The following is a 26944-nucleotide window of genomic DNA, read 5'->3' as shown; positions in this document are numbered from 1 at the left end:
GTAACGTTAGGGTTGGCAGCTATCTAGATTAAGGGATGGAGGTTGAATTGCCTTTTTTCACTTTTCCATGGGCCCCTGGTTGCCCTCACCTGGCACAAGGTCCCAATGTTTTCCTTGTTCCCTTTCCCTGCCCTGCCCTCACGCGATGTTCTAACTAGCAAGGGAGCTTTGTCTCACCCCCTATAGATGGAAACCATGCTTCCTAGTGTCTCAGATAATCTGTCATGGTCCTGATTTGCAGTTTTCTTGTCCAATTTAAGATAAGTATGTAGTAATTACACAAGAAAGTTAAACATTAGTAATTAAAATGAAACCACTGTATTTCTCAAAGTTTGAAGTTAAGACTTGTCTCTAATTCCAACAGGCCTGTTTTAACCCATCTCTCCCTGCTGTGTACTGAACAAGCTGGGCCTTGAGAATGAAGAGAACGAAGAACAGAATGCAGTTTCTGAGAACCACGCTGAGGTGAAGCCTAGGGTTGGAAACACCGTACTAAGCCATGGCACCTCAGGGTCCAGCCAGACATACCACCGGGTGAGGAAAAAATGGTGTTGGATGAGCAGGGTCAGAAGGAAGTATACCACCCCTTCTATTGCCATAGCAACCAGGTTCTTCCCAATCAGGTCCCACTGGAATGGGTTTGCAGAGTACTCCTCACCTGAGAATAGAAGCAACAGGACATCAGAAAGAATAAAGTCTACACCAGGCTGCCAGCCTCACTCATGAAGACCCATATGCTCAGGCCTTATGTGAGAGGCTAAATGAGACCCCAAATTATTCTGGGCTCCCCAGGTTAGAATATTGGAAGGTAAAATCCTGTGCTTGGCCCCACCTGTGGTTCTTGGCCATAGAAACAGGAGTATCCTAAGCCCTTCTAGGTGGCTGGTCTAGCCTGAAGCCTGACCTACATGTAGGTGCCCTCCCAGCCTCTAGGCTGCAGGTCTGACATCAGAACACTTTTCCAGCCTGAATGGATCCATGGTTGTGACCCACAGACCTAGAATGCTACCCACCAAACTGGGCATAGACGTCTGTCACAGCTTGGCTCAGTGCCAGGTCAATGAGGCCCCTGCCCAGGCAGAAGTGGGGGAAGACAATGAGCAACTTCCTCAACATGGCATTGAACCTGAGCAGCGTCTGAGAAAGAGAAGTGAGGCTGTTAGGAGCGTGGAGGCTGAGGGCACCTGTCTCCTCATCAGCAAGTAGGCTCTGATGGCTTCAGCAGCAAGAGCAGGCACTCTGGTCTTCTGGGGAGGCCCAGTGCAGATGTGTGGCCACCCTCTGAACTGTGAAGAACTAGTAAGAAAAGGAAAGGCTAGTGACACAGACCCCCAGGAAGCTGGAGTGCTGGGAGTACAGTCATAGTCATAATCATAGCATAGCATAGCATAGCATAGCATAGTCATAGCCATAAGCATAGTCATAGCCATAAGCATAGTCATAGCATAGCCATAGCCATAGCCATAGCATAGCCATAGAATAGCCATAGGCATAGCATAGCCATAGCCATAGCCATAATCATAGCATAGCCATAGCCATAGCCATAGCAGAGCAGAGCAGAGCAGAGCCATAGTCATAACATAGCCATAGCCATAGCATAGTATATCATGGCAGAGCCAGAGCCAGAGCCAGAGCCAGAGCCAGAGCCAGAGCCAGAGCCAGAGCCAGAGCCAGAGCCAGAGCCAGAGCCAGAGCCAGAGCCAGAGCCAGAGCAGAACTCAGAGAGAGTCATCAAAAGTAAAGACAGACAGCACTGTAGCCACCGACTCCCCTCTTTTTAAAGGCCTCTGTCTGGCATTTCCTTCTGGACAAAGAAGCAGAGGGTGTAGACAAGGCAAGTGGACCTAATATCTTGTAAAACTAAGTCATTCGGCACCAGGGTTCCCTAATCTGTCCTCAGAATTTCTTTGGGATCAGGACGGTATGTGCTAGTATGTTATCATTTATGTACGAAAAAAATTGGAGAAGAATACATGTTTGTTTGTCTGTCTTCAGAAAACATTATGAACTGGAATAAGGTGGAGTCTTGAGAAGGAAGTTGGGTGACCCAAAGTGGGTAGGGAGCTTTTTCATTCTTATGTCTTCTTGTTTCTTTTACATTTTGAGTCACTTGAACAGAAGCTCCCGTGGCACAATCTGTTAAGTGTATGGTCCTTATATGAAATCACCTGACTATGTCATTGTATGTGCGTGTGTGTGTGTGTGCGTGTGCGTGTGCATGTGCATGCTTTCTACCTTTATTCTAAAAAGTTAGAATCATGAGTGAATGTATGTAACTTATAGAAGAGGCTTACAAAGCCATTGCACTCACAGAATATAAATCAAGACTCCAGAGTAGGGAGTCTTGCCCAGCGAGGGTGGTGGAGACAGCCCGGCTCTCCCGGGTATGTGCATCTACATACCCTGTTCTCCATGGCTCTGCAGACTGCTACATCAGCTTGAACATCCCACCAACTAAACCAAGAAGCCAAGAAGGTTCTGCTCACCCGGTTATTCTCAAATAATTCCAGGACGAAGGTGATGGCGCTGCTGTTGATGCCGATGAACAGGTTAGCACAGGACAAAGCCACATAGGCTGTGCTGGGGACTTCAAACAGGAAGGATGCTGGATACATCATAGGAATGACTGCCCATCTGTGTGAGATGACACAGCTCAGAGGGAGAGAGTTCCAGGTTCCATCCCATCAATCATACCTCTAAATATGAGGGGACATGTTTGGACTGGCCAGGGTCCCAGGGAAAGAGACACTCCATTCCTTGGTCTCTGTGCCATGTCTTCAAACCAAGTTGGTGATGCCTACCCTAACCATATCATGAGTTTCATAAGGGATGAATGTGATCTTCATGAACTATGAAGCCCAGAGGCCACCCACAGTAATGCTCTCTACTCTAGGTAAAGCAGAATGGAAGGTCCCAAGCTCATCTTCATAGTTCATTTCATAGTTCTCAGTCAAGCTGGCTTCTGAGTCCATTCTCAAGAGAGATAAACAGAGACCATTGCCCTAGGACAGAGACCATTGTTTTGGTAAGACATCCCTCTCTACATGACAAAGATCTAGGCATCACCCCTTCCTTCTTTATAAGTGAGGAGTCTATGGCCCAGATAAATGCATTCTCTGTCACAGTTAAATCTATAGCAAGTGGTAGGCCTGGATTACAAAGCTGTGTGCTGTACTCCATAAACTGATTGGATTCAGTCTCTGTGTCATCTTCTAGCCTGACCTAGGGGTAGTGTCATGGCTTGGAATCTTGTACCATAGGCAGATAATTCTTGACCAGCATAGAGGGAGACACTGCACTGGGCAGCTTGCCCACAGAGGGAATAGAGATCAGAGCTGAGGAGGAAGTGGGAACTGAGTCCCAGGCTTTGGTCAAGACCACAGTTGGAAGTGAAGAGTATTCAGACTACATGGCATGTGTCTCTTCATCCCTAATTGGACTAGGACTCGGGCAGATTTCTGATTAGCTACCATAGAAGCATCTTGGGCTGGCGGCTAACCCTGCCTGCGCTACCAGTATAAGACAACCCAAGTTTGCCGTCAGAAGATAACCTCTCCTCCCCTGGCCCAGATGGCTTACCCATACAGCATGAGCAGAGAGACGAGAGCAGGAAGGTTGTCTGGGGATGTGTAGGCTTTCTTTTGAAATCCAATGAAGATGCCCACCACCAATCCCGCACTCACAGCATAATTCATCTGGAAGAGAAGAGACAGTAAGACCCTGGACCTCTATGACCAGGGGACCAGGCTCCTCCAAAACTCATGGACTTGGCTTGAGTCCACTTGTCTAAATAGATTTGGTTAACAGATACAGAGGTAAGACAGGTCAAGCTGTTCATAGCTCTACTACGATCTCTTTTCTACCCCTGTTCAAAGACCTCCAGTCCTGTATCTTTGGAAAAGATGTATATGAACTTCTTTCTGATCTCTTACTCTCTTACGAATTGGTCGCTAAGTCCTGATGGTTATTCTTTCTAAACATGTCCCAGAAATTAGAAAAACTTAAAATATAGCTTTTGTCTCTGAGAAGCTCACATGGGTGGGGATAACTCTTCTAAACAATGCAGTTCTGAAGGCATTAGGTCAGGCTTGGAGAGATGGGCGGCATGGTAAGATTAGGTCTACACCAGGGTGAAAGCGTGCTGAAGGTGAGGAGGGCACACAGGGTACCTGAAGTGGGTGCCAGAGGCCCCATTGAGACAGACAAGCATAAGGAATAGCTTAGCAGTCTGCAGCTACACTTGGCTTGGGCTATACACACAACCATATCCAAATAATACTTGTTAGCAACGTAAGATTCTGGCTTTCATCAAGTTGCATGCATACCCGTGTTTAAACAATGGAAATAAGTTATTCCTCTTAGCATGCCCTTTGGCATGCCCTATTTGAATTCCAGTACTTCCTGAGACACTGTCTTGGAATTATAGGTTATGGACCTATATTGAATACCCTAGACTGGCTAGGGTACATCTACAATAGAGCAGAACTGTACCCTCAAATGAACTTTCAGGGGGGATTCCCCATTTACCATCTTATGCTGATGTACAGCTGGACAAGCATAGGATTAAAATCAGGAGGGGCACGCACATTAAGCAAAGATTTATACAGTCCTAGTTCGTCAAAACAGAAACTTATGCACTCCACCTGTTAGCAGGCAAGCTCTTCCTCCTCTTGGACCCCAAGAAGTAACTGGGCCCCTGATGACCTCATTCATTTGGCCTGCTGCCAATCTTGACAGTGTATTTCTAATCTGTTCTACTGCATACTTTAAATAAAATTTCTTTGCTACTTTGCAGTCAATTCTTTTTTAGAATTTGCTCATTTTTATTTTACATGCATGAGTGGTTTTGGCTGAATGCATGCCTTTGCACTAAGTGTGTGCAGTTTGCTAACAAACAAGAACAGGGCATCAGATCCTCTGGAACTGGAGTTACAGATGGTTGTTAGCCACCATGTGGATACAGAGAACTGAACCTAGGACCCCTGCAAGAACAGCAAGCACTCTTAACCACTGGGCCCTCTCTCTATCCCCTGTGTAGGCTTCTTTTTCATTCTTAAATAAGGAGCCAAGAACCTGAGGGTATGCAGTCCAGACTCTGACCCATAACACTATGGGGTGAAGAAGTATCTGTATAGGAAGTTGGCCCACATGGGACACAGATGAAGCAGGAAGAGGAGAGGGGATTCCTATAGAAAGGGGACCAGGGCAGGTATGGAGCACTTACTACAGGTGTACATATCACTCAGTTAGGTAAACAATTGAGGGTGATAATTTCTTACTTGGAGCCAATTTCTTACTTGGAGAAGAGAATTGTGAACATGGAAAGTCAGAAAGCTAGCATGAACTCTTTGGCAGTAGACTTGAGTTAGAGGTGAGCATCGCAGTTAGTGAATATAGAGAGAACACTGGTGTAAACCTGTGTATGTATGCAAATGTCTTCTGTGGTTCCGTCTACTTAGACAGCCTGCAATCAGTGCTATCTTGGTGGCAACGAACAAATCTGGTGCCCAGACTTTAGTTTATGAAAGCTACTTCCTTCTGAAATGAACCAGGATCCCTTGGGAACATATCTGGCTCCAGGGGAGTTGCAGCATGAGCCTGGGGTCTCTTGTACAACCAGAGGCACTGAGGTACTCCAGGACAATGGGCACAAGACAATAGGGCATAAAGGGCAGCTTGAAGGAGTACCCACTGGCCACACCATTGATTGTCTCTGTATTAAACTAGATAATAGTTGTGTCGTATTATAATCCACTAATTAACAAGAGCTATGACTGCGTATATGCATAAATAAATAATGAACAAAGGGTAAGTTTGCTAACAAACCAGTTATTTGTGCATCTTCAAAGTAATAATAAAGTATTAAAGAATAATCTTCAGGTGGAGAAGCTGGGCAAACACCTCCGTAAGGGACAAAGTGAACACCCTCAGAACTAGGGCAAATGGAAATCAGAGGCAAACTGAAGGGGACAAGGAGAGCCCCACTTCTGCAGCTGACACTGCTGCCAGGAACTCCCAGCCTCAGTCTGGTTGTGAGGAACCTCAGGTAACCCCTAACTGGAGGACACCTTGCCAAATAACTGCCTTGTAATCTCCCAGTGGGTCAAGGTCATGTGTGTCAAGGGGAGGAGCAGGAACTGTCTTGGGTTGAAGGAGACAAGAGACAACATGAGCTAATGCAAGGCTGTGGTGTGGAGGCGCATTCTTGTTTGTAAAAGTACACACCCGAGGGGTGTGCATCTATGTGTGTGTGTGTGAAAGAGAGACAGAGAGGACACAGACAGACAGACAGACAGACAGGCACACATACACACAAAAACACCATTCAACCCCTTTCTCCTGGCTAGCAGCCTAGAGACTGCAGGATGCCTGGAATTGTGTAAAAGACGTCAAGCAGCAGGAGTTGGCAGCCTTCTTCAAAAAGTCCGGGAAGCAGAAAGTCCCCACTTGGGAGGATACAGCCAAGCTGGCAAACATAAGAGTTCACCCTCTGTGGTGAGAAGTGGTCTCCACAGCAGCTGCCCCCAGCACAGCAGCCATACACCTGAGACAATGCTGAAGCTGGCTCCTTGACCAAGATCTCCAAAGGATGTCACAGACATGACATCAGGCCCTGACACTTCAAGCAGAAGCTCTAAGAATGTGGCTTCCAAGTCATAGAGGGGCTGAAAATCATGGAAAAGGACTAAGGACAAGGTGACACTTCAAGGGTGGAGAGGTCTGGACAGAATTACAGGACTGACGGCAGCTACCAAGAAGCATTAGAACAAAGAGTCAATAAATGGTTTTATTCTGAAAGAAAGAGAGGGGGAGGGAGGGAGGAAGGAAGAAAGAAAAAAGAAAGAGAGAAAGAAAGGAAGGAAGGGAGGGAGGGAGGGAGGGAGGGAGGGAGGGAGGGAGGGAGGGAGGGAGGAAGGAAGGAAGAAAGAAAGAAAGAAAGAAAGAAAGAAAGAAAGAAAGAAAGAAAGAAAGAAAGAAAGAAAGAGAGAAAGAAACTAGCTTTCAGGTAGCTCAGAAGGTTTCAAGCTGTACTTGCCTTCTTCCATGGGGCTACACTGTTTCAACAGATGACACATAGAAGCCAGGAATTTACAGGGACACAGGTATGCCAAATGTATGATACAAACAGTTCATTGTTAGTTCAACAATGACTCCTTGGATTGCAGTGTCTTTTTGTCCCTGACTAATAAGAGTAATGAACACCTTCACTCCAGACCACAGAGCTTGGTGTCACAATGACCCTGTCACAACCAGAGTGGCAGAAAGCCTGCTGATACAGTAGCCAACACCTTCTGATCCTTGAAAAAAAAAAAAAAAAGCCTGCTGACTATTTTGCCAGAGCCACCTCTACCCAAGATTTCCACCCATTGCTTATAGTCATGGATTCCTACAGGCTCCCAGACCTCTCTGTGTATCCATAGAGATGCACATAGGCTAGTCTCAAGTGTAAATTATATACCTCATCTTTAAAATGGTAAAAACAGAGCTGGGAAAATAGCTCGATAGTAAAGAGCACTTGCTGTTCTTGCAAAGGATCCATGTTGGGTCCCCAGTATCTATGTAGTAGTTAACAACTGACTGTAACTCCAGTTTCAGGGTATCTGATACTCTCTTTTGGGCATCAAGAATGCACCAAGCATGCATATGATACATGCATACACATAGGCAAACACTCACATACCTAAACACACACAAAATAAAAATAAAATGCATTTTAAAACAGTAAACCAGTCAACACTTTTAACAGTTAGCTTTTTAAGGTAGGCAAGCCTGACTTCTTTCCTGTTAAAACCACAGTCCGAAGAGAAGCTTTTAGCTCTCGAGATCCGCATGCTCCAGGGGCTGTCCTCTTATGCAGCCAGAAGAAAAGGGAAATAATTCAGCCACTAGTGAAGTTTTCCGGGTTTGAATTGTTAAGTGGCGGTTACGTAATAAGGTGAGTGAGGTCAAAGGAATCCAGTCATCAGGAGTCCTTAGAGTCAGCATTATTAGCAAAGCCCACAGGGAGAGGGCCATTGGTGCTGCTCTCCATGAGCCGACATGTTTTATCATTATGTAGTTTTTGTATGTTGAGATTAAATGAAGATCCCATGGCCCTGGTATGGTGATACATGCCTCCCACCCCAGAACTTGGCTGGCAGAGGCAGCTGGATCTCTGTGACTTTGCAATCTGGCCTACCTATTGAGTTCCAAGCTAGCCAGGGCTGCATAAGTGAGATCCTTGTTTCAAAATTTAAGACAAGGGGCAGAAGAGATGGCTCAGAGGTTAAGAGCACTGACTGTTCTTCCAGAGGTCCTGAGTTCAATTCCCAGCAACCACATGGTGGTGACTCACAACCATCTGTAATGGGATCTGATGCTCTCTTCTGGTGTACTACAGTGTGCTCACATAACTGAAATAAATATATCTTTAACAAAAAAAATAAGACAAAACAAAAAGACTCAAAGATCTTATTATCCAAGACAACAAGAAAAGATGGGCTGGTGTCCTAATGACCCTGTCACATGATAACTAGACCTTTTTTTGTTTTGTTTTGTTTTTGTTTTTCAAGACAGGGTTTCTCTGTATAGCCCTGGCTGTCGTGGAACTCACTTTGTAGACCAGGCTGGCCTCGAACTCTGCCTGCCTCTGCCTCCCAAGTGCTGGGATTAAAGGCATGGGCCACCATGCCCGGCTTGATAACTAGACTCTTTTTTTTTTTTTTTAAATAGGGGATTTTATCTTTTTTTTTAATTAGGTATTTTCCTCGTTTACATTTTCAATGCTATCCCAAAGGTCCCCCATACCCACCCCCCCAATCCCCTACCCACCCACTCCCCCTTTTTGGCCCTGGCGTTCCCCTGTACTGGGGCATATAAAGTTTGCAAATCCAATGGGCCTCTCTTTGCAGTGATGGCCGACTAGGCCATCTTTTGATACATATGCAGCTAGAGTTAAGAGCTCCGGGGTACTGGTTAGTTCATAATGATAACTAGACTCTTAACAGTTCCTTTTGACCCCATGACCTGTAAATAACACATACAGCATTTTAATCTTTCTCTGGCCCCACCAACCCTGATTGTTGTCTGCTGTTGATCTGATAATTTCTTTTTGTTAATGTTCCCTAACATGGTACCTGATGTAATACAGTGAAGATCTGGTCACTTAAAACAATTATTGTGTGAGTATATGTGCATGATATGTATGTACGGGTACACACACTACAAACACACACATGTGTGGAGGCAGAGAACACTTTTTTGGAGCACTTCTCTGCCTCTGCCTTTACATGTGCTCCATGGATGGAACTCCGGTCATAAGGCTCGGGTTGCAAAGCACCTCTAGCTGCTGAGCCATCTCACCCCAGAAAGACTGAGTTACTTTGTTAACTGCAACAAAGTAACCAGAAAGACCTGGTTACACTGAAGAAGTAAAATAAGGTTTCTGGGCAGCGTTCCCAGAATCAGCAAATTAAAACATGGAATACCCAATTAAATTTGAATTTCTGATAGACAACCAATAACTTTTAGTATAAATATGCTATCATGTAATAGTTGCCCTGGGATATACTCAATAGTTGTTCATTGTTTATCCTGAGATTCAGAGCTGGTGGTTAGCCTATATTTATCTGGTGACCCTATCACAAGGGTCCCTTCCCTTTGGGGGTGGGGATGGGGGTGGGGAGGTTGAGACAGGACCTAAGACGGGAATGTTGGGGTGTATTACCTGCTCAGACCCATGCTGCTGGCAGAAAGATCTACCCAGTGGCTGTTACTGTGTTCAGTGGTCTTCTCAAGGGTTGGTTCCCAATTGGCTTTTTAAGATGTCAAGAGATAGCAGCCACAAGACAATTGCCCCCAGCAGTCCTGGCAACTGTGAAATCTCTCCCTGCCCAGCCCCGCCCTGGCCTTTGGCGGTTAGGGAAGGCCTGGTACTCACAATATCCCAGAGGAAGTTGGTCAGCCAGTAGGTGGTGGGGCTCACACCACTGATAAACTGCAAATGTTTAGCTTTCGTCACCCTCTCCTGGATCAAGTAAAGGACAAAGCTGGCTGGAACGAAGGACATGGCGAAAATCACACATATGGCAACCACGGCATCCACGGAAGTAGTCAGTCTGCAGCAGGACCAGAGATAGGGAAGATCAGAAACCCAGAGCAGGTGTGCATCAGGCTCCGGGTAGTACTTATCCAATAGCACACTGTGTCCTCAAACCCTCGTTCCTAACCTGAAGCTTAGCATCCCACAGAACTGCCTTAATCAAGGTTAAGCGCACAGTTTTGTGGGTTGCTTTTTGGGTTCATGAGTATATCCTAGCTAATCTTTCTCTTCCTTACATTTCTACTTATATATTATGGTAGACATAAATGAACATCTGCAGCAATTCTAAGTCCTTCTTAGCCTCGCGTTTTTCTACAGGCTCTCAGTTTCCTGCAGGCACACAGGCTTGGGTTCTATGAAATCACATGTCCCGGGAAATGATCACATGAAAGTCAAGGGATATGAGGCTGGTTATATAAGATTGGTTTCTGGAACCACACAGAAGGCTTGGCAGTAGGGAGACACTGAATCCTGCCTGAACCCCAGGAGGTTCTGATAGCTTCTCCTCTGTGGGCCTCAAGTAGAGCAAACGGTTTAACACAGCCAAGATCAATGCTCTTCCTGCCTGTAGCTGAGACATGCGAACCCCTTCTCGAGGAAGGCAAATAGCTCAAAGTCTGGAGATCTGAGGAGAATTACCAGAATCTAGAACTATGCCAGGGCAATAAAGGAGCCTCAGTGGAGCCTCCAGGGCCTGGCGTTTTCTCTGTGTACTGGCAGGGAGGTTACGAGTGTAATTCGGGAGGAACTTGTTATCGAGGGCCCAAAATGAATGGCCATAAAGTGTAAGTTTACTTTCCAAATAAATGGAAAGGGGAAAGAACAGCCAAGCAATTTGGTCCAGGAAGCATTTGAAACCGGTATGCTCATATGATCCCAATTAGACATTACCACCCAGCCCTGCAACTCACTACACTAAGAAGAAGAAAAACCCTCCCTTTGGTTTCCAGAGAGAGGGAAGAAGATGGGAAAGATGCCGAGAGCAGCTCACACTGTGATGTCCGAGAGCTGCTCCTTGGTCAGGTTCAGAGGCTGGCTGATGACAGTGATTCCATACTCCTCAGGGTCCCTGTCCCTGGGCAGGCTGGCCCGTAAGATGGCGTTGTGAGCCACATTCAGAAAGCTGACCAGGGCATGCCAGCCCTTGTTGTTAAACCATACCTAGAGGGCAGAGACAGGTTGATTGGATGGGCCTGGCTAAAATGCAGGCATCTGAGAGGGGGCTCTAGCAGGTTGTTTAGAGGAAAATGAGCATGCGTGAGGTGGAGGAAGACCTTGGCAAGCAAGCATTCCGCACTCCAGCAGGTAGAATGGAATTTAATTACGCAGGGTACGAAACAGTCAAATAATGAGCTCACAGGAATTTTTAGCTTCAGGCCAGGTACCTTAATGTTGTCTGTGGTTTCAAGATGTTTGAGGAAATCTAACATTTCTTTGGAGGCCTCCCTGGTGACAGGACCCTTGAACAGCACAGCAAACGAGAAATGGTTTGTTTGGTTTTTTTTTCTCCTTCTGTAGTACTTAAGATAATTTCCATTTCTTAATATTTAAACAAGTCAAAAACTCATCCCCAAAGTCTTTACATACCCCGCTCACGTTCATCATCTGGCCAAGGCCACTTAGAAAGCCAACAAGTGCTTCCCCGCTGATGGGGATAGCAGGGAGTTTTCCTCCGATGGAAATTCCTCCATACCTACAAGGCAGTAGGAGAGCCCCTGTCAACGCCATGATGCTTCATGCCCAGTAAGTGCCACCTCAGCTTCCGAAGGGGATGTGGATTTGGGAGGGCTTAGCCTCGCAGGCAAACAACATTGTCCCACCTTGTTCTCCAAATAGTTCTCCTACTCTCTAAATTTAGAAGCAAGCAAAGCCACATTCTAGATTCCACATTTGAGAGAAGGCATACATTTGTCTCTAAATCCAGCTCATTTGGATTAATATGTTACTCTCTGGTTTCATGCCTTTTTCTGAAACGACAGGATTCGATCCTTCTCTGTGGTGGGTGCATAGAACCTCACCCATCACATCTCTGACAGGCACCTAGGTAGGTTCCTTAGCTTGGCTGTTGCAAACAGTGCTGCAGTAAACTTGGATGTGCGAGTATCTACTGTATGTTAACATATGTTCCTTTGGAAATATGTCAGGAGTGGTATAGACCAAACCTGCTCTACTCTTAGCTTTTGGAAAGAATCTCTGCACTGATTTCCGTAGTGGCTCGATGGATATCCCCACCGATGGTGTATAAGGGTTCCTTCTCCCTCTGTATACTCATCAGCAGTTGTAGTCATCTGTCTTCCTCATGACAGCCACTGGCTGCGAGGAGATGGGGTTTAGTGTAGTTATATATATATTTTTTGGGGGGGGGTCATTTTTCTATTTCTTTAAAAAAATACATTATATTTATTTATTTATCCTGGATCATTTTTCTATTTCTTTAAAAAAATACATTATATTTATTTATTTATCCTGGTGGGGGCATACATATATGTGGAGGTCACGAGACACCTGGCAAGAGTCAGGTTTTTGTTTCGTTTTTCTTTTTTTCCTTTTTACAATCAGCTCTTGGTTTTACAATCTGAATCCAGAGGATTGAACTCGGGTCATCAGGCTTGGTAGCAAGGGCCTTAACCTTCTGAGCTATCACATCCCCGTTTTCCAGTTCCCGTGAAGAACGTCATCTGCAGCATGCTGATGGAAATCACCGGTGTTGAGGTAGCCTCCCTAGCACAGCTGTAGCCATTTGCTCCATATCTAGCAGCTACTTCCTATTGTTACTGTAATATGCCCGCCAGTCATGGTCACAGAAAAAGAACTGGACTCAGAGCAGGGGCATGCAGATCACCTACCCTGTTGCAGACCACCTACCCTGTTAGGTTCCGATTATTCTGCGGTTTGTTAATCTTAAGAAATTCCCCATCTGCAGCCGTCACTCATGACCAAGCAAGATAGGGGTTGGCTTGAACTGTTCTGTCTAAATTACTAAGGAAACATGAGAAAAGACCAACCGGTCTACAGCTCCCCCACATCTGCATATGAACTCATTATGGGTTTTGCAGTTTTAGCCTTTATAAGTTGGCCCCGAGAAATGTCCAGCGCACAGCTAGCTTTCAGCTCTAGAGTCTGAGCTGTTCCCTTGGTCACTCAGTCTTTGGATATACGTTCAGTAAACCATCCCTGCTTGACTGAGATTAGTGTTCTTGTGGTTTGCAGGGTGACTTCTGAACCCCAACAATTGGCATGTTGACAGGAGTAATTGTCATGTTGATGGAGGTCATTGTCATGTTGATGGGGATCATTGTCATGATGATAGGGGTCATTGTTATGTTGATGGGGCCCATTGGCATGTTGATGGAGTCATTGTCATGCTGATGGAAGTCATTGTCATGTTGATGGAGATTGTGTTGAATCTGTAGATTGCTTTGAGTGATATCAGTATTTTTCTTGATGTCAATTCTGTTGATCTAAATTCACATTTTGAGATAGTCTTACTATATTGCTCAAGCTAGCCTTGCACTCCTGTACTCAAGTGACTCTCTTGTTTCAGTCTCCCAGTCACTGGAACTAGAAATAAAGGCCACTGTATCCAGATTTAAGCCCATGTTTGCTTGCTTGCTTGGTTTTGTTTTGTTTTTTGTTTTGTTTTTTTGAGACAAGGTTTCTTTGTGTGACAGTCCTGGCTGTCCTGGAACCCACCCCATAGACCAGGCCTCAAACTCACAGAGATCTGCCTGCCTCTGCCTCTTCAGTACTGGGATTAAAGGCATGTGCCACAACAGCCCAGGCTAAGCTGGTTTTTAATTCTTTCCCATTTCTATTCCAAGATGGTGTCTGGACCTTTATCCTGGTGTAACTCCATCTTCTTCATCATTTCCCTTAAAGTCTTGTCCTGTCTATGTCAAACTCTACATGCTTCAGGCTACCTCCAAGTCTCTTTGCTGGCTTTTCTTAAGGTACTCTTCCCTTTTATAAACACCTAGCTAATTCCTGCTCATTTTCCCTGGGTTAGCCCTTTTTGATGTCTTCCTTGACTTTACTGTGGGCCTAACTTGTGATTTCTCTTTTGTGTCTTCTCTGCCCTTTGCAGATAGTTTAGGCACTATCCAATACCACCACTCCTTTCTGTGTCTCTTAGTCCCATGCCTGGCTTAGACAGCCCAACTCTCTTCTGTCTCAACTCTTGTCTGTCTCTCTCTCTCTCTCTCTCTCTCTCTCTCTCTCTCTCTCTTTCTCTCTTTTTTGAGGGGGTATCAAGGCAGGGTTTCTCTATGTTCCTGGAATTCACTTTGTAGAGCAGGCTGGTCTTGAACTCACAGAAATTTGCCTGCCTCTGTCTCCCAGGTGCTAGGACTAAAGGTATGTGCCACCACCACCTGTCAACTCTTGTCATTCTTAACTTGGGTCTCCACCTTTGGGGTTACCTTCTTTCACATAAAGATGAGAAAGTGAGTGTGTCAATGGTTGGCTTATAACTCTGATGCGGGAGGAGACCCCAGTTCTTCAACAGACAAAATTAAGTCCCACCCACTCTAACTAAGTCCCACACTAACACCAAGCCCTGCTCACTAGTGACTAAGTCCCGCCCATTCTAAGACTAAGTCCCGCCCACTAGTGACTAATAAAGCAAGACACAAGTTGTCATTTCTCAGGGTCTTGAACTGTTCTTTTGTCTCCACCTTCTGATTCAGCATCTCCGAAACCCCAGTTCCCTGTAGAGGACATTTCTAAAAACAGGATTTTACTGCTGTGGTCTTGAAGCTATCCAGAAGAAACAGCCAGTACTAGCCTTACACGGTCACACTGACTCTCTAGATTGCTTTGTGAGGGCAGAAACCAGGTGTAGAAGACCTCCTTCTAGAGGCCAGTTCTTAAGGGAGGCTGGGAGATAGCTCATTTCTAGAGCACATCTGGAAGATTCTTTGAACCTCTGAAAACACTTGCGCCTCCAGAATGCTTGAATAATAGGGTAGGCTCTAGAGCTGGGTCAGGTCCTTTACAACTTCATTTCTCCAAAAAAAAGGGGGGGGGGGTTGTTTTGTTTTGACTAGGCACAATGGTGCATGCTTTTAATCCCAGCATTTGGGAGACAGGCATATCTCTGTGAGTTCAAGGCCAGTTTTGTCTATATGGTGATCTCCAGGACCATACGTTTCTGGTGTCCGTCTCATAGGAAAAGCAGGACCTCCCATAACACAGCATTTTGAAATCTTTTCGGGTCATCACTGTAAAACTGACTCTGAAGAAAGAGTGCCACCTACTGAACTGAGCACCCCATGTCCCCCAAAACCCTGATTCCCCAGCCTTAGTCAGTGCTGCCCTAACATGTTTAACTTAAAAAAAAATGAGATTGCTGCATAGTTCATGAAATCATATTATCTCCACACCCCCAGGCTTCAACTAATTTAATGATCTAGCAGTCACACCTATAAGTTATTTCAATGCCCCCCAAATAGTTTCTTACCTCTGTTCATTGACCCAGAATTTGCTCTTTAAGCTGCAAACCAAAATAAAATCATGTAATAACTACCATCAGAATAGCATTAGCATTACATTTTCTTTCTAATCACTGGGGTATCTCAGTCCTAGGGATGCTTCCACATTTCTTGATATCTGAACAATGTAGTGTGGAATCCAGCATGCCTGAAGACCCAGGCGATCCCTGCATAGACAAAGGACTGTTCCGTTCCAGCCCTGGCTCTCTCAGTTGCCTCTTGCATGCTGGACTTTCTGACTAGTCCTTTCTGACTAGTCAGGCCTCATGCTGAACCAGTGAACCCAGTCTGGACCTAGAAAACATGGCCAACAATCACGCCAGTGTGAAGGAGGGCCTGACGCTCTCCCTCTTTTATAGTGCACAAGAAATTCTAATAACCACTTGTATCCTTGGGAGGAGTTCTGACTTTTGGGCATTTGGAGGTAAGATAATGTGGTAAGGAAACTCTAGTCCCTAGAATTCAAGCTGGTCGTGGACTGCTACCGTTCAGCTAAGTAAAATATCATAATTTCCATAATGCAAACTTGCTACCGAGCCAGGTTTGGCGTGTTTGTTGTTTATTGAGTTAATGAATAAACTCACCCTCTGCTTTGATTTTTGGATGCTCTTTTTGCTCACGGCCAGCTTGGCCCCGCCCTCCTGGCAGCTGCTTGTACCATCTGCTACGCCCTCCCGCCCTTAGGTCCATCTATCACCTATCCAGACTCTGGTCTGGGAGGCAACTGTAAGTACCATTAACATTAGACAGTCTGCTTCATTTGAGAGCCACAGACCATGTGGAGACTACATCACACTTCCTTAAGGGTCTTTCTGGTGGATGCTTTTGCTAACCTGCCTGCCATTCATTTGTGCAGGGGCTGCTTGATGGCCTTCCAGCCTAGGCCGGGCTTGATAAGAACAGCTGCAGAGCTGAGAGTTCTAGATAGCAAAGTGTCTGTGGAGGTGTTCAAGGGTGGTGGTGACAGGTGATAATGAGGGTGACAATCGCTGTCCCCAGCTAGTGCCTGACCTGGCAGGGACCCAGACATGGGCCCTTGTCTTTCCCCTTTCAATCTCCCTTGGCTTCTCTTTCTTTCTTCCTCCACTTTTTTTTTTAAGATTTTTTTTTTTTAATGTGCATTGGTGTTTTGCCTGCTTGTAAGTCTGTGTAAGTAAGGCCAGATCCTCTGGAACTGGAGTTACAAGCAGCCACCACGTGGGGGCTGGGAATTGAACCCTGGTCCTCTGGAAGAGCAGCCACTGCTCGTAATGCTGAGCTCTCTCAAGCTCTCTCCCTCCATGTTTACTCCTCAACTCCCCTCCTCTTCTCCCCACCCCCTACAAACTTTATCTTTCTTAACTCCTTAAGATATAAGGCTTCCTTATTGAATACATTTTTTGTGACATTTGCAACAGTGCCTGGGATAAACTTCGGCTACTTATCTTAAACAGAGAAAGAAACAAAGCACTTAGCCTTGAGTTGCCCCTTGTGGGTTCACACCGCAGTTATATCTTCTGCTGTGAGACCCTCACACTCGGCTGCCACCTCACAGTCAACAGTAGGAAACTGACTTTCTGGCACGGTTGATGTCGTCACTAGGCAGCCAAGATTACAAGTGTGACGGGGTCACCTACCTGCTTCTTATGAGAGCAGGGTACGTTTTTACCAAGTAGTCGGAGATGTTCCTGTTCGTGAGGTCTTGTAGGACTTCAGTGCTGCGCTGTGTCCTCTGGGGCAAAGAAACAGGGTCAAGATCTGGGGAATGAGACCTTAGAGTTTGTGAAACTGCTGTTCTTATCCAAAAATTATCATCGACTCGGATGCCAGGAAACACTCAAGGCAGCCCTGACGGCTTTCCAGTTCCTGCATCAGTGATGTGGGGTCACCATTGATCCCCACCCCCTTTTTTCCTCAGTCCATCCATCACCAGAGAGCTTAAATGCAAACTCTCCAACACATTTGTCTTGTCCATGCTGATCCTGTTACCCCAACCTCAGCCACCACCTAGACCTTGCCTAGACCTTTCCAGAACCTTCCATATTGCACCCACGACTCCGCCCTTGAACCTCCACATTCTGTTCTGCACCCACTGTCAGACTGAGTTTTATAGATAAAAATCATCTTCCCTTCATCCCGTGCAACTGCACAGTGCTCATCACTCATGAAACATCGCTTTGTCTCAGTCGACTCAGTGCCCCGACACTCTCCCATGTATGACATCGTCTCTGTGAAGGCAGAGGCCTTCTCTGACTTGTTGGCTTTCATGCCCCCAGTACCCAGCATGCAGCTATCAAATAATATATGATACCCTGCTCTCATAAAAAAATCTAAGAGTGGAAGGTAATCAAGAGATTCGAAGGGAATTCAAGAGTGCTAGATTCTGGCCACCAGGTGGCAATGTCACACAGTGTTAAGTTTCTTGCGTTAGTGGATGTCGTAGGTCAGTCAGTCCAGGACCTTGGGGAAAAGCATCCACTGTGTAGATTGCCACACAGAAGTGGCTGACAGGATTCTAGGTGGTATTAAACCACCATCAAAATGAAGTTATTTTTCCTGTTTTCTAGAGCCCTCCCCTCCCCCATGTGCTCACGCGTTCATCTAATCCTCCACTAGGTCAAGTGGCAGCCCCTGAGTGGCCGCAGTGTGCCGGGGACTGTGGTAGGGGCTCTGCAAGTGTGATCCCACCCCTGCTGCTTTCACAAAAGCCAACTTTACCAAGAAAGGGAAGCTAAGAAAAGTGGACCAGCTTGCGTGTGGCTGGGCTAAGATCAGATCCTGCATCTGACCGTACGTGCGTCTATTACCTGTTTCTCAAATTGGCCTGAGTACCAGGGTAGCAGGCTGCAACAATTGCAGATGCCTGAGAAAGTTTGTGAGGAATTGTTTTCTAAAACGTCTACCAGACATAACATTCCCGCTTTATCTCTGTGTAGAGTAGAAGTCAGGGTTGGGGCGCATCCATATCAAGACCCCGTTGAAGAAATGTTGGAGCAGGAAGGGACATCTGTAGCTCTGACTCTCAGAGTCATTGCCTCTCTCACTTTTCCTTCACCTCCTCTGGACTAGCTCTTTCCTTCTGCTCTTACTCCTGGCTAAGAGGGAAGGTGCTAAACGAGGGTGAGTGGATGCGAACACATGTATATCTATGTGTACATATGTGTATAAGCATGTGCATGCACTTTTTTGTACAGGAGAGGTGTCTATTACAGAGATGGGACATTCAGTTTTGCTCAGGAGATGTGACTGCTAATGAGGAAAGGCAGGGGTGACATACACTTGCAGACTTGCTCTGCCTCTTCTAGGACTTCGAGCATCTTCCTAAGGACCATAGGCCAAAGGTGCTCTGAAGGTAAGTTTCTAAGTGAGACAGGCAGCTGTGAGGTTAGAATTCATTTAGGAAATGAATTCCTGTGCATGGAGGTCTGATGGTTTCCTTTCTCAGCCCAGATCCTAGGGAGTCAGGGATATCTGCAATGTGGCAATGTAGCTGTCACCCAAAGGGACAATCTATTGCCTGAGCAATATAAAGAGCAGGATTGACCCAGGACCCCTTCCTTATGAGCCAGCAGCTGTGATACATGCTATGGTAAATTTAGTTGTCTCATTATGTCTTCTTCCTGATGCTATTGTTGTGGCTTTCCCCACGGGCACAGACTATGCAGAAATCAGGTGACAGCCCCCAGTCTCTGTTGATGATGGGTGCTGTCTGTGACAGCTAAGTGGAAGGGTTATGCAGTCACTCTGGAAGTCTTCCCTGCACACACCTGAACCATCTGCTGCGTCTTTTTCTTCATTCCATCTACTCTACTGCCTAACAAGATCATTTCCCACACTCTACCTGGAGAGTTGGAGACCTGTGGGGCTCAGGACAACAGAAAAGAACTTCATAGCCACCCATGTTAACTTTCACACAGCTGAGAGGCAACCTGCATCCTGGCTCAGCCACGGTTAGGTTAGGATTGCCATCATTTGAGCTGCCTCTAGTCCTACATAGTTCATGACCACATTATTTTTTTGAATTCTCATGATAATGCTATAATTAGGTGTTGCTCTTCTCAACACCAGGAAAGAAAATGAAGAAGGCTTAGAGGCTAAGAAACAAACCATGCTTCCCTAACTCCCATGCCTGAACCCTTCTCTTACAACACATGGACTCTGGGAATCATCCACTCATTGAGAAATAATAAGAGAAACCATCCAAGGCAGGCTCTGTACAAGTAACCAATCAGAGAAAAAGCCAGGCTCTCCTGCCCTTGAAGGCACTCCCTAAAGCCTCCATGGGGATTTGTCTATAGCATAGAGCTCTAAACAAAGCACTGCTCAGGTATCATCAATACCACTCTTGAAAATGATAAGTTGCTGGCTGTGTGTGTTCATGTGTGTTATGTACATAATCCTTAGGCACATAGCTTATTTCCCATCCTTCCTGCCCTATTCCACCCTAGCCCTCCTCTCTTCTCTTTGGAAAGCACAACTCCTTGGCTGCTCCAGCTGGGCCAGAACTCCGAAGATCTCCACAGATAGCGTCTGGTACACAGGCCAGCATACCTGTTTCCCTTCTTGTGATGAGTATCAAACCCAGGGCCTCATCACTGACAGTCCTCCACCGAGCTCCACCAAAGCCTCCACCGTAAGCTTAATTAAAGCTGTTAACCCATATGCAAATATTTTAACACTTGACCATACATCACAACATTATTTAACACGGAGAGAAAAAAGAATTTAAATCGGAACGATCAACCATGGGAAATAATTTGAAATCAATTGAAACACAGGAATCGTCTGCAGTTGTTAAGATGGGGCAGGTACCTGTGGGGGTGGGAGCCCTCCAGCACCCTCGGGGCACTCGGGCAACATGGTGAGCTTCTCTCTGGTGCTGCACTTGCAGGAGGGAGAGGGGTGGGCTGCTGTCCATTTCTGCTTCTGGAACAGGTGGGTGATGTTCGGGGACACGGAGGGCGTCTTCCAGGAGGTTGCATTAATGCATGGGTACTCCCTCATGGAAAATGAGAAAATATCCCACAGTCAACCCCACTGCTTAATCCCCTCCCTGCTGGGAAAAGGGAATAGCTGGTGGCTATCTCTTCCTCTGCCTTTCTCTTCCTTGAAGTCAGGAATTTCCCTCTCGGGGATTAGAGTCTACTTAAGGACTATCAGAACTGCAGCCAGGCTAACAGAGCATGGGCTAGGGACTAATCTGTGGACTTTTTTTTTTTTTCATGACTAGTAGCTCTTGCTGTTGAGAGATGGAAAAAAAATAACAGGAGATTCTGAAGTGTGTCCATGTTACTCTTTAGCGGTAGCTTTGGGGAGGATTGGATGAGAAAAGGTGCTACAATATACCAAGCTCTGAACTCCTGGTGGATTTCAACCATCTTCCACAACTCTCTTTTCCAGAGTTACAACAATGATGGAGAGCTGGCCATAGAAGTAATTCCTGCCATTTAAGGTCCAATTATATAACATCACATCCTTCATCTTCTCCATCCCTGTTTAGTTGTTTGGGTTTTTTTTTTTTTCCCCAAATGAGTTTGGGCAAATACAGTCAAACAATAGAATACTTCTACATTAAGACACAGAGCTGTCAAGGATGGAGGCTTCCTAGCACCAGAGGAGAAACTGGGTAAGAGCCTATCAGACACACGGTCATGACCCAGATACCACAGAGCAGGATTGAGGGGTCTTTCCCGACACTTCCTAGTTGGCTTTTGGGTCTCCTAGGGGAGCTGTTGGTGTTAGCTTGGGACTTACGGAAGCCACTCTTCCTTTAGACAACGGTTGCCAAAGCCTGGCCTGTTCAGAAGGACATCTGCCAGTACTTCAAGGTGTTCATTGTTGGGTTCGTCCATGCTAGAAAGACAGAGAGGCTCACCTGGTAGTCAGACTGGGACAGAACGCACAAAGCACGCTAACATGTACGTAAGCGTTTGCTGAATGTGTATTCCATGTCAGGCATGCTTGTGAGGCACTGAACACCGACTTAGAATGGTTGTGGGGCTCCTGGAAGTGGGGTAGCCTACCACACACACCTAGACGTCTGATAGCAAATCATCTGTGCCTCAAAAAGATGGAGCTTCAACCCCCTTTCCCAGGCTTCCCATCCTCATTCCTTACCCTCCTGCCTTCCACTGGGTACCAGATTGCTAAGCAGTAGCTACTACATTAGCTTCCCCTTTAAGAGCTCCACCAAGACTCTTTCCACCTTGGAGAAGATTCCAGGGAAGTAGGGAGATCAGGACCCTTCTAGCAGGCATACAGTCCAGGCATATCACATGTTAAGGGATAATAATGATTCCTGGGATGAATCTACGCACCTGAAGAAGGTATATTGATGCCCATACATCCAGGGATGAAGAGTCAAAGCTGGAAATTCACCAAACGGAGGCACAATGATTGAAAGCATCAGAGCCAAGAACACGAAAGTGGCAGGGAGAACAATCTGTAGGAGAATAGCCATGGAGTCACAGGCTGAAGAGCTAGAGATGATACACACCCATGGGAAGACATCCAGTGCACATACATGCACACATACCCATATACACATTCTTTTAAGTATTTATCCTCCACTTCGTATTCAGACACCGGCAGTAAAGGACAGGTTTCTGGGGGAATAGCACAGGCAAACGTAAAAGGCAGTATATGTAGAAGGAAAAAGAATATTCATTCCTACACCCAGAGATAAACCTGAACATATGCCATGCTCGGCCAGCGCCTAAAGGCAAGTCTAAAGAATGACTCGCATTACCTGCTTCTCTTTGACCCAAAGTTCCTTTTATGAGTTGTACTGGCTGGGTTTGTGTGTCAACTTGACACAAGCTGGAGTTATCACAGAGAAAGGAAATTCAGGTGAGGAAATGCCTCCTTGAGATCCAGCTGTAAGGTATTTTCTCAATTAGTGATGGGGGGGGGGGAGCTTGTGGGTGGTGCCATCCCTGGGGCTGGTTGTCCTGGGTTCAAAGCAAGCTGAGCAAGTCAGGGGAAGCAAGCCAGTAAATAACATCCCTCCATGGCCTCTGCATCAGCTCCTGCTTCCTGACCTGCTTGAGTTCCAGTCCCGACTTCCTTTGGTGATGAACAGCAGTATGGAAGTGTAAGCTGAATAAACTGTTTCCTCTCCAACTTGCTTCTCGATCATGATGTTTGTGCAGGAATAGGAACCCTGACTAAGACATGAGTGGAAACCATAGAGAGAGGACTAGGCACACAGCTGAGCTGGTGTACAGCGTTTGTTCAGCATGCATGAAGTCCTGAATTCAATCTATGGCACCACATAAAGTTGAACTTGATGGCACATGCCTTTAATCCCAACACTCAGGAAGTGGGGGCAGCAGGAGCAGAAGTTCAAGGCCATTCTTAGACGGCTCTGGTGTTAAGAGCACTGGCTGCTTTTCAGAGGACCCAGGTTCAATTCCCAGCTCCCACATGGTGGTGACTCACAACCATCTGTAATAGGATTGATTCTCTTTCCTGGCACACAGGTGTACATGCAGTCAGGATGCATACATATATACAAAATATATGAATAAATAAATCCTAACAAAACTTAAAAAGAAGGTCATGCTTAGCTACATAACAAGTTTGAGGCCAACTTGGGGTACATTAGACCCTATCTTAAAAGAGGACAATGGCCTTTATGTCATAAGAAAAATGAATGAGACATATAACTTTACCTTTCATGATGAGAATAGAAACAATAGTGGAAAATATGATACTATCCCATTTTTGACTCTAAGTGAGGCCCAATCCTTAGAAAGAAGACTTGCAAATCCCAGAATCAAAATAAACGTTTGCCAAGGAAGACGAATAGCTGATAGAAGTTCAAGAAAGTATACCGGGAAGTGTCTGATCTCCCCAACCCCCACCCCACAAATATTCCTGAAAAGATGGAAAGTCAGGATCAGTACCACACACACACACACACACACACACACACACACACACATACACACACACACACACACACACACACCACACACACACACACACACACACACACACCACACACACACACACACACACATACACACACACACACACACACACACACCACACACACATACACACACACACACACACACACACACACACACACACACACACACACACGGAAGCAGGGGAGAACTGAGTCAAGCCCAAGCTGGTCACAGTGGGGTACCTGAGCCACAAAGTCCTTGCGGCTGCGGATGGTGTGATGGAATCGCTTGACTAGCAGGGCCTGCACATGTTGAAGAATCAGCCGAGCACCTGTGTTGAATGGGACACCGGGGTCCTCTGGCTCTGGGGAAGGTTGGCCCTTGGGAGGATCCACTTGTCCTGGGGAACAGGTATGTGGGGCCTGGGCATACTGCCTGAGCTTCTCAGTGGGAGCCGAACAAGGGTGCCGGAGACCGGCTTGTTCTCTTTTCTGCTGAGCGCCACCTAAGGGATATTGGATCAATAATTAGAAAAAGACAAGCATAAGAGATGTTGCTATATGCATTTTTCTTCCTTCCAACATCAGTTACCCATTATTCAGAGAAACAATGGGACACGGAGGCTAATAACCTTTCTGTTTTAGTTTGGGGCAAGGTCTCACGCTAACCTGTCTGTACTCGGCCACCTGTACTGTGGGAAGTGGGGAGAATGTGTAATGGAGAGTCATAGCTCAGAAAACAAGGTCCATTAGTCTGTGTGGCTTCAGAGACTTCATCTAACCTCAGCAAGCTCACTCAGCTTTCTCCAGATGGACCAGGTCTGTGTCCTACCTGCCTCATGAGATTATCATGCTATCAAGTAACACAGTGACAGCAGGTGCTTTGTCAAGTATAAAGATCCATTAAAGTCTGAGCTAAGAGGATTTGTGATTACCATGGTGGGGCGGGGGGCTTCCTAAGTCTTGGTCATAGATCACTTGCTGTGCAAACACTTGGTGTGCAGTATTTATTTAATTCTCTCAGTGATTATAAAAGGTAGATATTATTAATATTTTACATGTGGGGAAACTGAGGTATGAAGAGGCTAAGTACCATCCCCAAAGTCTTTTAGATATCAAATTATGATGCTCAGGTCTACTGTACTCTATGGCTAAACTCTGAACATTTACCCTCAACTGTCTCTGAAATACCCATTTCTATCCCCATACTGACCAGTCTTCTAGGTCTGACTTATTGTTCTCACAGGCTATATGCAGGTAAAAAGTCCCTACTTTTTAAACCTATGCAGCTTGCAGTACTCTTTAATGTGTTTTCATTCTTGTCTTGACTAATGTGAATCTTGGGCTTTGGATGGGTTGAGTGGATTCAACTTCTATCTGCATAGAACTTGAAAGAGTTCTTCGACCTCCACGGTAAGCCACTCCTACCCTCTGCAGAGGACTCACCCCTCCCCCTTCTGCCAGGATGACCACCTCAGCAGGCCTACCACATGATCTAAGCTGGAACACGTATGGGCCAGTATATATGGACGTTGGTAATTTTAGGCATGGCTGATACATGCTTGGTCACTTAGACCCACATTTTCTTAGGAGGTGGCAACAGTAGCAGAAATTCCATAGGGAGGAAACACTGCATGGAAAACATTACGACGTGCCATACTGGATAGGAGGAGGCGACTAGCAACCCAACACAGCTACAGAGGACTGTTTGTCTCTGAGCAGGAGAGAGGTCCAGTGGGCCTTTTTTAGCAGAGTGAGTACCTGTCTCTTGTTCTATCAGAAGTGATTTGTGCTATGGAGACAGGGTGACCGTTCCCTCAGCAGTAAGTGTGTAACACCCATAATGTTTTGTGTGGCCACAAGGAATCAAGCAAAGGGCCCAGGCTGCCACACAGAGAAGAGAAAAGGCCAGAATTCATAGGAATTTTGGTTCTCGCCGTTTCAAAGTCCAACAGTTACTAACTGAGAGCTTACGAGTGTTTTTATCTTGATCTCAAAGGGGTCAGGAGGCTGGAGCTGGCGTCTGGCTTATATTAACTGTCAGCATTATCTCTAAGGACTCTGCTGGCCATCACTCATAGAGACAAGCCTGGATCAGAAGCCTGGTAGAGAGGAGGGCAACTGTGGTGACATGACAGAAAAAAGGAGACCAGGGGAGTAGGAGGTGAATTTTGGGGGGGGGGGGGTCTACCAGTCTGGCATGGCTAAGAATCCTGATCCATCCAGAATGTTCCTACCTAGCCGAATTTGGGCTCTTACCCACAGGCACCGAGAACACAGAATGCATTACTTGGGGCTCTGGCACTGAGAAGGGTGAATGGCTACTTCATTACTTTTCCTGTAGATTTTCTAAGCTCAAGTCTGGGGAAACAGGGGACAAGCCGCTGGCTCTGGCACCGTACATACCTACAAACATAGAGCCCGCTCCAGCATCCTCTGTGACCTTCAGGAAAATCTGTGGAGACATGAAGAGAGGATTTGGTTCAGGCACTCCTGCTTCTAGGAAAATGTAGACCTAGTTCCACTGTTTCCCCATGGAAAAAAAATACATTCTAACTACCCGAGAACACAGGCTTCAATAAATGCACATGAGGACCACGGCTGCAGAAAATATGTATGCATGTAGAGCGAGGTAGGAAGAAGCCAACTGGAGCCAGAGAGAGTTATGGATGGAGAATTATGGCTTTGACTTCTGTAGGGTTTTGCTTTAGTGGTAGGCTTTCGTGTGAGCTGCCTCTTCTGGCGCTAAACGGAGACCAACAGCAATCTCTGCCTTACCTCTTCCAGGGGAGTGTCAGAAATTCCAAAGCTGCTGAGCCCCAGGTCAGCCAGAGTCTCCTCCAGCTCTCGGAAAAGGCTGGCATATGCTCTCTGCTTGAAATTCTTGTTTGGAAGGAGGAAGATAAGTTCTTGACCAATGCATTCCACCAGCTTTGCCTCTGGGACATGGTGGTATACCAAATCCATCAGCTCCTGCACATCTCCTAGGACAGGACGAAAAGACCGATGTCAAGTCCATTCGGCCTGTTCTATTCAGCCTGGAAGAGTGTGAGATTTCCCAGGGCTCATATTCTCTTCTACACCCTGTTAGAGAAAGGGGCAGATAGCTACCACCGTCCCTGCCTCTCCCCCGTGCCTCCCCTTCTCTAAGTCTCCTCCTCTGTTTCTCTGTGTCTATGTATATCTCTCTGTCTCTCTATGTCTCAGCCTCTCTCTCTCTCTCTGTCTCGCTCATGTGTGTGTGTGGTGTGTGAGTATTTGTGTGTGTGTGTGTGTGTGTGGTGTTTGAGTGTGTGTATTTATATGTATGGTATGTGAGTGTATGTTTGTGTGAGTATGTGTGGTGTTTGAGTATGTGTATGTATGGTATGTGACTGTGTGTGTGTGTCGGGGGTGTGTGTGAGTATGTGTCTGTGTGTCTGTGTGTGTCTGTGTGTGGTGTGTTTCTGTTTACCTGCTTGTTGAGACAGAGTTTTATCC

At 46.1% G+C, this 26944-nt stretch overlaps 1 protein-coding gene across 7 annotated transcripts in view; it reads right to left on the bottom strand.

Annotated features, from left to right (window-relative positions):
* The window catches only part of Abca4 (ATP-binding cassette, sub-family A (ABC1), member 4), a 136180-nt gene that overhangs the window by 21099 nt on the left and 88137 nt on the right, over positions 1-26944 (bottom strand). For 5 of the 7 annotated variants that reach the window (XR_375477.3, XM_017319439.1, NM_007378.1 and 2 more), the window contains 16 exons: positions 26243-26448; positions 25871-25919; positions 23708-23970; positions 21867-21991; positions 21304-21402; positions 20362-20548; positions 17187-17281; positions 15540-15572; positions 11669-11774; positions 11467-11541; positions 11073-11242; positions 9920-10097; positions 3580-3695; positions 2487-2634; positions 1014-1137; positions 529-658 (listed from right to left, as the gene is read on the bottom strand). Coding sequence is in view for 5 of the 7 variants with exons in the window: in XM_017319439.1 (XP_017174928.1) it covers positions 529-658; positions 1014-1137; positions 2487-2634; positions 3580-3695; positions 9920-10097; positions 11073-11242; positions 11467-11541; positions 11669-11774; positions 15540-15572; positions 17187-17281; positions 20362-20548; positions 21304-21402; positions 21867-21991; positions 23708-23970; positions 25871-25919; positions 26243-26448 (2104 nt within the window). In the remaining 2 variants the exon portion in view is untranslated. Of the gene's footprint in view, positions 1-528; positions 659-1013; positions 1138-2486; positions 2635-3579; positions 3696-9919; positions 10098-11072; positions 11243-11466; positions 11542-11668; positions 11775-15539; positions 15573-17186; positions 17282-20361; positions 20549-21303; positions 21403-21866; positions 21992-22084; positions 22155-23707; positions 23971-25870; positions 25920-26242; positions 26449-26944 lie in introns of those variants that run through there. The other 2 variants (XM_006500912.3, XR_003954273.1) reach the window with 2 other exon arrangements.

This window comes from Mus musculus, chromosome 3 (assembly GCF_000001635.26).
Source record: "Mus musculus strain C57BL/6J chromosome 3, GRCm38.p6 C57BL/6J".
NCBI classification, from domain to species: domain Eukaryota; kingdom Metazoa; phylum Chordata; class Mammalia; order Rodentia; family Muridae; genus Mus; species Mus musculus.
Note: the sequence above shows the minus strand (reverse complement) of the source record. Positions and strands in the feature narration are given on the sequence as shown.